The sequence below is a fragment of the Apium graveolens genome, chromosome 11 (assembly GCF_009905375.1).
Source record: "Apium graveolens cultivar Ventura chromosome 11, ASM990537v1, whole genome shotgun sequence".
NCBI classification, from domain to species: domain Eukaryota; kingdom Viridiplantae; phylum Streptophyta; class Magnoliopsida; order Apiales; family Apiaceae; genus Apium; species Apium graveolens.
The window spans coordinates 32,184,399-32,195,043 of record NC_133657.1 but is presented as its reverse complement, the minus strand read 5'-3'; the positions used below and the strand labels follow the sequence as shown (position 1 = coordinate 32,195,043).

Sequence of the window (10,645 nt, the reverse complement as noted above, 5' to 3'; positions counted from 1 at the left end):
AGGAATTAGGCTACAATAATGCAAGGGATTCAAACTACTCCGAGAATATGATACGAGACATGAATGCTAAGGAAGACTTTCTGATAGTGTGGCACAAAGGAAGAATAAGCGTTATATGTGACTAGACGTCAAGGAAGAGCATTGCAGTCAGTTCGTATGAGAACTCCCTAAAACCAAAAATGATAATAAGAGTTAGAATATGCCGGTGATGCCTCCAGATTAGTATACTTTCTTCTAAGTAGTAAGAGAATTTCGCTCGACAAATCTACTCAATTGTGATTCAAGGAAATTAAGGTATGATGTTACGGCTGTGCGCCAATCGTATCCAATCGAGATTTTCTCACTAATTTTTACTCTAATATAATTTCGAGAATGTCAGAAATCGAATACGCCCAGGTTTTAGTATATCATTCGCAGGTGGATGAGAAGATTAAGAGAACGATTAAAGAGCCTCGAATGCGATTGGAAGCGATTACAAACTAGGTGAATTGAATAGAGAAACATGTGAGAATGAGATTCAGCAACCAGTAACTATTGAAAACGTCCATGAGTACGAATTTCTACAATTAGAAAGAAAAGAAAATTAATAGACGTTATGCTGGTCCTTTTGGAAACAGTAAAATAGAGAAGATAAGTGTAAGTGAGTTGGCTTCACCGCCACATGTATACATGGTTCATAGGGTGTTTATATGTGTATATTCACGAAAAGTAATTAAGCTCCATTATGGAGACTTGAATTGAGTTATAGGAGCAACTAATAGAATATGATGTCAGCAAGAGGCAGTTGAGTAATGAGTAATACTGCGAGCAAAAGTTTATGAAAGTGGTAAGGTTGAAAGATCAACCTAAGAAAAAAAATGGAAGTGAGATACTGGAATCACTACGCCATAAGTGTGTTACTGTAATGCAAGTGTTACAAGGAGCGTTACATTAGGTAAGAGATTTTTGGCCTATTGTAACACTTCGTTTGCAGTGTTACAATATGTATAAATCTACTGTTACAATGAAATGCTGGTGTTGCACAGCATGTAACACTAGCACCTGGTGTTACATTAGGTACTTTTTAATTTTTAAAAATTTTAAAGTGGAAATATTACTACAAAAGTAGTATTAAAACTATATTCTGAATTATTAATTAATCAGGAATGTAACATCAAATTACGAAATTTATTGTAAATAAATAAAAAAGTAATTTTGGTGGTTCATTGTTTAATAAATATTAATTTATTATTAAAATTATTTTGCATGAAAGTAATTTATTTTTTTTAATAATTAGGATACAAGTTAAATACTAGTTGGAATATTTATTTACTGAATTTAAAATAAAAGAAAATGAAATTTGCCCAAATAAAAAATTAATTGTACAGCCATGTGAATTATTAGAGCGGTAAAAGCCCCGCCCCCAGAGTAACTTTAATTTTTCTCGCCCCCCTCATTATTCACTCTAGTGCCTCTCCATCTCCTTACGAGGTCTCACCCCCTCTCTCAAAATCTCACCGGTAAACTCACTATATCCTGTCTGCAACCTGATAGTATGTATAAAGGGCTCGATTAATTAAGGGTTTAAACCTCGTTCTTTAAATTAGGGGTTCAATTTTGAGTTCAATTAGGACTTGTATTTATTTAAATTTCAACTAATTGCTCCTTATTGTTGTTTTTAGGGCTTGTTCATATCCTCGAATCGGGGGTTTCGATTTCAGGTATTTTAGCTTTCTTTTGTTGTTGTGAACGGGCATAATTAAGTATGTTAATACTTGTATTTGTTAACTCTTTTCCTCCTATATAATTTACCAACAATAATTTATAATTTATGTTCTGTTCTTTGTCAAATAATTGGAGTATGTTCTGGTTTCTTATCACTTGCACTTTATTTGGCCTACTATCCATTTCGTCGATGAACATTATGTCACCGGTGTATCCTTGCCCAGAGAGTCATTCCAGTGCTGCAAGAGTTCTTCAAGAGGTTTTGAAATCTTGAGCACCTATTTAGTAATGTGTTTTTTGTCAAATAGTTGGAGTATGTTTTGTTTTTATATATACACTTGGACTTGAATTATGTTATGTTGCTGCTTAGTTGTTGTCTTGCTGGGAGTTCAAATTGATTTTTTAATATTACATGTGACAATGTGTTAATTACCTTCTTTTGTTGTTTCTATTCTTTTGGTTATGCCTGATTCAATTTAACTCTGTTCACATGACGACGGTTTAGTTTAATTAGTGAAAAAGTATAACGGTCTTATATTCACATTGCTACTTTGTTTGATTGGCAGATAAGGTCCTCCACTTTGGCACTTACTATTACTAATATCCTGAGGTTATACTCCTCGTCAAGCCCTGGCTGAAACATGTGAAAGTGAGAGATCTGTGTTTGAGATGCCTTTACTGCTGTTTGTAGCGCTTGTTGGAGCCACTGCTGGAGGTAAGGTACCACTGATTTATGCTGATTTTTTCCTGTAGAGTTTGTTTCTTGTTGACTAAAGACATTGCACCTTAATGTAGAATACAAATTCAGTAGTTTCCTGGAAAGCAGTAACACTTCTTTTTTGTGAATTTTGTGTAATATAGGCTTCGTAAACATGTATGTACTTAGCACTAGTTGTCTTGTGATCAGTTGCTCGAATCACTCAAAACATGTATGTTTATTTTCTCAGTTAGTAATCTACTGTTCAACAAGATGTAAGTAATTATTATGTACAGCAAGTTAGTAATATTTAACTGCACTTTGTCCTAAATAGCCTTTTAACAATATTCTTAATTCTCTGTTAATATTCAAGTATATGTATAATTTTAGTGCTTTTTTAAATAGGCTAACATAGTTGCATTTGCCATATGGAGGCACAATAGAAGCGCCACATCCATTGTTATCATTTGATTATGAGGTTGAGCTGGCTATTGTGATTGGCCTTAATGCTCATGATGTTTGCGAGCCAACCATTGTACTGGAGGTGACTCATTCTTCACTTATGAAATTAACTTTCTCTTCTCTATTGTTACAGATACATTCTAGATACGCGGTACTTACATAACTTGTTACCTTCTTCTACAGAAATAAACATATTTTCATGTCCCCGATGCATGCACTGATGCACAAGTGTTAGTAATTTTATGAATTAATTTTGTTGTTGTGTCTTAGTTATAGCCTAAAGTGCTTTTCTGCTTCGTTTCTAATGCCAGCTTTTGATAGTTTTATCTCCCTATCCTATTTGTGTCCCTTGATACAGATTTAAAAGACAGTTTTATCCTGAATCAGAGTAACTTGTAGGTACTGCTTCTGCAGTGTTTAGTTTATTTAACCTTTTTATACAAGCTCTGTAGGTAATTATTGTATCCAGAGTTTTTCATTTATTTTATACAATCTATTTTTATTAGTTTTCTCTCTTCTAAAAGTAGAATGCTCAGCCCATATTAGCAAAAAAATGAAAAAAAAATTAGTTCATGCATTATTTTGACATTTACCAAAAAATAGAAATTTAAGCTGATCAGAAGAGAAAGAGTTGCTCAAGTTATATTTATGCAAAAAAAATCTGATGAAATCTAGCTGTACTGGATTTACCCTTGGTTATAAGATATAGCTTTATTTGATATTCTAGCTAGAGACTTGAAAATGTGTTGTACTATGCTGCTGTTGGCACTTTTTTGTTGCCAAGTAGTCCATTAAGTTCACATTTCTTTGTTTTTGGTTATTTTTTTCATATTATTTGATTACTTTTGGTTCTCTAGGCTATCTTCATGCAATACCTTTTGTTCCATCAAAAGGTAGGTACTTGAAAGATGATAGCATCGAAGTTTCGATTTTGGTCGATAGATCGGTGGGGGGTTCCAGCATTATTGATGGGCAAATGGAGCTGATGCTCCACAGTTAAATTCTCCTCTACCTCGCTACTCATGGCTTATTTGATTCAAATGAGAATTGGAAAACCGTATAATTTGTGGAAATCGGAGGTTCTGCACAACAAATTTTCATAATTTGGTTGTCGTGGTTTTCTATGATCCTTGCTAATTCTGACTTTATATGTGTGTGCATATTATGCATCTATGCTTCTCAGTTCTTCCATAAATTATTAAGTGTCATATTTTATAGCATTTTTCTTCTTTTTTTCGTTGTTGGAAAATTCAAGGACAACACCGGTCTTCTGGCTAAAAGAAATCAAATGAAATAAAAAGCAACCTTAATTTTAAGAATTTTTTTAATGACATTAAATTTAGAAATTCATTTTAGGACCTGGGATAATGAGAAGTAATTATGTAAGTCTTGCTTTTGAAATTTTAGTATTGCATTTTAGTACAGTTGCAATGGTACTCAATATCCGCATTTATGAAATCTTGTTTAACATATTTTGTGCCTCAGAATTTAGAGGAAACAAGGGAAGAGGTTTTTCTAGCAGGTACAATTGAGGTGCAGAAATGCTTTCGTTCTTATCAAGTTCGTCGCTACTTTCATGAGCTGAAGAGAGGGGCGATATCACTGCAATCGTGTAAGGATAACATACCTTTTGAATATTATTTTGTTTTGTTTAATGTTTAAGTTATTTTGTCGAATAGATATACTGTAGGTGGTTCTGTCATTCGAATAATAAACAATGTGCAGATTGTTGCTACTTTCTAATTTTTTGATGACCGGGCAATACATTTTTCCAGCCGCGTATGTCGGGTTTTCTACTTATATCATTTGGTCTGCTATAAGTAGTCTTCTAATATATATTCTTTTCTTTTAATTTGGCTGTAAATGATTTCATTTACAGTGTTTTTTATAAGTTCACATTCATAATTGCAGATACAAGGGAAGTATTATCTTAGAATTGATCCCCTTGGTGAGGGAGCTAAGTGGCGTCGAACTTATGGGCAGGAGATATATTCTCCATTTTTATTAGCTTTCACTGAACAGGTGAGATACATATAAATATATCATGTTCTCCTTTTTGCAAATAGCTGTGCAATTAATTGATGATTCACATGTATGCAGGATGGAGATACAGATCTCCTGTGAACAGTTAAAGTTTGCATGCTTAGTATATTTGATTATTTTAGTGCCCTGCGGACGGATTTGGAACTGTGCTTGTTATGGGAAGAAGGGAATCAACATAGCTGCAAAGTATTAATAACCTTCGTCGTAGATTGGATATGCTTGGAGTATGGTTAATTGATCGATCGTATATTGTTGTAATTTTATGCGGTGTTTGTAATATTTTGGATATGTATTGTAGATTTTAAACAAAACATGTATTTCAAATTTTAAAATTAAATGTTATATATGCCTATTATAGTGTAATGTATGTTTTAATTTAGTGTTAGATTACAAATGCTACTATTACTTAATTAAAAAGATTGGTGTTACAATTGATAGAACAGACTGTGACAATAAGTTATATGGGACCAACATGTGGTCCCACTTATGCAATCTTGATAAAGCTATTGTATCACTCATTTTGTGTTACATTTGGGCCTGTCAGTGTTACAGTAGGTGCCTATTGTAACATTTTCATCTCTGTTACAATAGATCAGTGAAGTGTTACATTAGGGTGTCTATTGTAATGCTCGTATACGTAACGCCCCCTGGTGTTACAATAGACCTATTGTAACGCTTTTAGGGACTATTGTAACACCATTTAGGCATTACAATAGCCCACTTATGGCTTAGTGAATATATCATTATCTGATCCTTAGTGCGATTCAGAGGACATAATCTTTTAGGGGGATGTAATATCCGGGACATGACGTGTAATTATTTTTATCAATAAATGATTATTATGTGATTTTTGGTGAATTATTTGATGATTGGTGATATTATTTGAATGTTCATAGTCTAGGTATGTTAATTTTATTATGTCCAGAATAAAATATAGAGAATTAAGGTATTTTTCTGGTAATTTTTGGAGTATTATATGATTTTATATTGATTTACGAATTATTAACTATTTTCTGAATAATTACAAAATTATTTTATAAAGCCGGGAATCGTCTAACCTCGACCGTTTTTACGTTTTTATAACCCGAAACTCTTCCGAAAACTCCTTCCTAACCTAATCTCGTAATTCCGGACATTTTTCGTGTTTTGACTTTTTCGATCTGGATTACGGTTTGACCCGTCCCGGCGTGATATTTTCGATACGCTAACCCTTTTCGATAACATTATCTTCGTATAATCGTTTTATAAAAGCCAGTTTTGATAATTATCCGAAATAGTATAACGTTTATCCAAAACAGGATAGTGCTTATACAAAACAGGATAGTGTTTATCCGAAAAGGATAATGTTTATCCAAAATGAACGTATTTATCGATCCAACACGATACAGAACGTACTAATATTCCGTAAATATAAATAGCCATTTCTTATTTCATTTTCACGCTTAAAATCATAACCAGACAGTACAAACCCTGAAAAACCAGAGAAAATTTTATTAAAACACCGTATTCTTGAAAATCAATCGCACAAACGAAGGCGTTATCGAACTCCGATTCGGGCGTGCAATATATCAAAACGAAGCTCTTGAAATATTCTTTCTGAATCAACGATCTGTTTTTTCCCAGAAATCAAGGTATTTTTCTGATTTAATTATTTAAATTCGAATTAATTATGGATTAAATTATGAATTTTTGTTCTTGATGTTTTTGATATGATTTGATGGCATAATCGTGTAGATCTTTTCTTCCTGGTCAATTTGGTATATTATATGTCAAAAATTGAGTTCAATAACACATATAAATTGATGTTTGATTCTCTGCATGAAGAACTAGGGTTTATGTTCTTGAATTTTATTAATTCGAAATTAGGGGTTTCTATTATGTTGAGTCTGGGTGAAAACCGTGACCACCAATGCATTCAGGAGATTCTCAGGAATGGAGTCGTAATTTTTGTTTGATTTATAGAGTGTTGTTCGAGCAGATCGGAAAAATGAGGTTAGCGGCGGCGGAAATGTTCCGACGAGTTTTCCGGCCAAATGGTTGATTTATTGCACGATTTGATTGTGTAATTGAGTTTCTTGGGGAGTAATTATGCAACCCTATTGTTTTGGCCGAGTTCTGGGTTGTTCTGAAGGTGGCCGGAGAGCTTGGTGGCCGCCGTTAATGGCGGCCAACCACCGGAGCTGAGGACTGGGAAGACGACAGGGGCAAACTGCAGTTTGACCCCCTGAAGTTTCCCTGTCTTGCAAAATCAGTACTTTAGTTTTTAAAATTTACAAATTAAGATTCCTGTTTTAATTATTTTCAGAAATCATATTTATATTTAATTTATTTTCAGAAAATCAGTTTTAATTATTTAAAACTCGAAAATTCATTAATATTATTCTGAAAATCATTTTTATTTAAAAATAAATCTTAATTATTTAATTAATTAATTTTAGTTGATAATTAATTATTTAATTAGTCAATTAATTTAAATATTAATTGATTAGTTAATTTAATTAGTTATTAATTAATTTTAATTGATTATTTAATTGGATTTAATTATCTATTTTTGGTTTGAAAATTCTGAAAAATAGTTTCGAGTTGTAAAATATTATTTTAAATTATTTTCAAAACTCGATAATTATTATAAAATTATTTTAAAGTCAAATTCGGGAGTTCGAACCCTATTATTTAATTATAAAATGATTCGGAGTCCAATTTTAATTCTGAAAAATGTTCAAAAATTCGTAATAAATACCTGGAAAATCATTTTGACCCCGAATCTTCTTTGGAAAATTATTTGGATTGAATATCTTACGTGCTATGTGTTATATATGACCTGATTGCTGAATAAAAGGATTTTTTGTGTATTATTTGACTGTTTTTGCTGTAACTTTCAATCCGTAAATCGGATTTGGGTAAAATGTAGGGTAGATAAAAGCTTATGACGACTATGTGATGATTAGAATAGTATAAGATTGAGTATTGATAGATGATTATGATGCCTAGAAGAGTAAGCAAGACATAGAAAGAGAAAGTCAATGATCCGTAGATAGAATTGAAGCATAGAAAGAGAAGGCAAGTGATTGACGAATAGAAGCAAGGCATAGAAAATAAGGAAAGTGATTGATGAGTAGAATTGTTAGATGAGTACAAGTAAAGTTGGAAATCATCTATGATAAGGCAAGTCCTTCTGAACCTTTCTTCGAGATATATGGCGAATATTTATGAACTTTCTCATAACATGTTGCTATTATTCAAAATAAATCTTGTTTTATATTGCAAGCACTTTAAACTATTGAACCTTAAACCCTGATTCTTATTGATCTTGAGCCATAAGCCTTATTCTTCATGAACCATTAATTGTTGAATTCTCAGATACGAGCCAAACATATACGATACTACTCCACAAATACATACACACCATAAACCAAGTATTTCAATAGAATTTATTGAGTACGCAAAAACTTATACACCCTGGAATACCCTAACACATCAAAGGTCAATACCCTGTATTATCATTGAACCATTGTTCTTCCGATACTTGATTTTTCATCAGGCTTAAAGCCTTTCTTCATATTTACACCTTGATATACCCTGGTGATACTTGTGAAATGTTTTATGTTCTAAGATAAATGCTTTATCAATGTTGATTATGATTCTGTTTTATTGAATTACAATGGTTATCCTATTGAATTATTTTAGAATTGGATAGTTTTATAAATGTGGACCAGATTCATGGTCATATTAAGCCAATGCGTGCCTTGGATCCAGTATATAGAGCAAAGCCGGGAGCCTTGCTCGGGGTTAGTGTGTGACTGATCAGCAGCCTAACCTTGATTTTTAAAAATGAAAAGAATATCTAATTCTATCATTGCTTATCTAGAAACTTGATTCTTATGAATCATTTTAACTGATCATTGTTGAACCTCAATTATTGCTATTATGACTTGCTGAGCTAGTTAGCTCACTCTTGCAAATATGTTATGTTATTTTACAGTTGAAAAGGAAATTGTTGATAACGAGGATTCCAAGTCCAGTGTGCGAGCTAGGATTCCAGGATAAAATGGAACGAGTTAGCAGGAGCTTTATAATGTAGATGAGTTATGTAAGATTTTAAGAATGATATCATTATCAGTTGTAAGCGGAACTAGTTGGGATTTGGTACGATGTAATAAAAGTTAAGGTTGTGGCTTGTTTTCATACTTTAACCTGTTGCGATCCATGGTTATGGTAAGAAGGATCTTTGCATATATTAAATTCATAATCAGGTATTTATATATTGTGTGTGTGTGTGTTGCGAACCCCAAACTTATGACCCGGGTTTGAAGGGCGTCACATTGTTAGACAAACTTAGTATTTTACACTAAGTTGTGAATCATTTTGAGGCTCTATATGAGTGAGACACATTATGTGTTAGTGGTGTGTATTTATTGGAACGTAATCTCCTCTTCGAGGGGATTCCAACACATATTTATACACTCAATATGAGTAAAAGGTGAATGAGACCTGATGTTCCAAAGTGTGACCTTTTAATGTGAAAAGTGGATTTTGTACCACATCGAGAGTATCACAAACCTATTCCTTGGGTTTTCTTATAAATACCATGTACCACATCGAAAAGTAAAATAAGTCATTTCAAGTCTCTCTTTATAAATAGAGTCTTAGGGCACCGGTTTTATTAAGTCGAGAAAATAAGAGTTATCTCTTTAATTCTCAGTCTCTTCAGTCTTAAATTTTTCTAATATTCCGGTGATAGTTCTCGGGCTCAGTTCAAGCTCGCTGAGAGTATTTTCAATTTATCGATTATACTAGTATCTCGTTTTATCATGGGAAGTAGGTCGCTAAACACGGATGGTGCGGGGCGAAACTGCTTTAAAGAGATAGTTTTCTGGACTCTAGATTAAATCCAATCTCTGTTTGTTTTCTCAAATCCTTCTCCTATTTTAATTGTTAATTCATATATGCTTATATGATTTAAGAATTAGCAATGTTCTTGTGAATTAGTTATATATTCAATATATATAATAATCTCTATATCGTACAAGATTGATAACAAGAAATAGGTAAGAACAACCATCCATACTGAAATTGAGGAAAAAGTTCAATATTTGATCTTTTCTCTTTCTATATATGATCTACCTATTTATCCATATATATGTATGCCGGTGCACATCTTACCTACAAATACTGGAATTGGTAATGCAAAAACTCTTTAACAACATAGTAATAGTTGAATTTCAGAATTCAAATTAAGTTTGAAATTTTGGAACTGAGTTCAGAGGAACTGAATCATTTCAATATAAAGAAATTGTGCAGTTACAGTATTTTTTAAGATACAAAAATAAAGCACGGTTGCATTCTCTTATTTGGCGTGCATACAAAGCATCAACGTTATGGAAATAAAGCCAACAGGTAAGCAAAGAATTTAAATTGAAGTCCAGATTGTACAGGTTATATGAAGAAAAACAGTTTCAGAAGAAAATGAAACCGATAATTTACCTTCTGCCAGCAACATCCATGAATCTCATTGCAACAACTATACTAGGGGACATTAACAAAGTTATTAAAGCATGTTGATGGAGGAATCTGGTAACAACAAAGTTTGAGGTTTCTCGCCGGAATCAAGATCTGTGATGGTGGTTCTTTACCGGAAAATCAAGCGATGTGTGGTGGTTGTGTGTTAATTGGTGGATGAGATTGATTAGGGCAAGTTGTGGCACCTTTTCAGCTCTCAACTTCTTACCCCTCTCAATG

General features: G+C 32.8%; 1 protein-coding gene across 17 annotated transcripts; it reads left to right on the top strand.

The window, feature by feature from the left end:
- The first annotated feature begins 1,393 nt into the window (after nucleotides 1–1,393).
- LOC141697113 (uncharacterized) lies at nucleotides 1,394–5,269 on the top strand. Of its 17 annotated transcripts, XM_074501341.1 has the most exons (9): nucleotides 1,397–1,499; nucleotides 1,662–1,700; nucleotides 1,929–1,963; nucleotides 2,271–2,419; nucleotides 2,836–2,945; nucleotides 4,349–4,475; nucleotides 4,589–4,642; nucleotides 4,775–4,885; nucleotides 4,964–5,269. In XM_074501341.1, the coding sequence occupies exons 4-7, from the start codon at nucleotides 2,374–2,376 to the stop codon at nucleotides 4,612–4,614; spliced, it is 309 nt and encodes a 102-aa protein (XP_074357442.1). In that variant the 5' UTR covers nucleotides 1,397–1,499; nucleotides 1,662–1,700; nucleotides 1,929–1,963; nucleotides 2,271–2,373; the 3' UTR covers nucleotides 4,615–4,642; nucleotides 4,775–4,885; nucleotides 4,964–5,269. The 17 variants fall into 17 exon arrangements, 6 of the variants coding, with proteins under 6 accessions (XP_074357438.1, XP_074357439.1, XP_074357443.1 ...); XM_074501339.1 differs by lacking the exon at nucleotides 1,929–1,963; XM_074501340.1 differs by having other exon boundaries at nucleotides 1,840–2,419.
- Nucleotides 5,270–10,645: the final 5,376 nt, after the last annotated feature.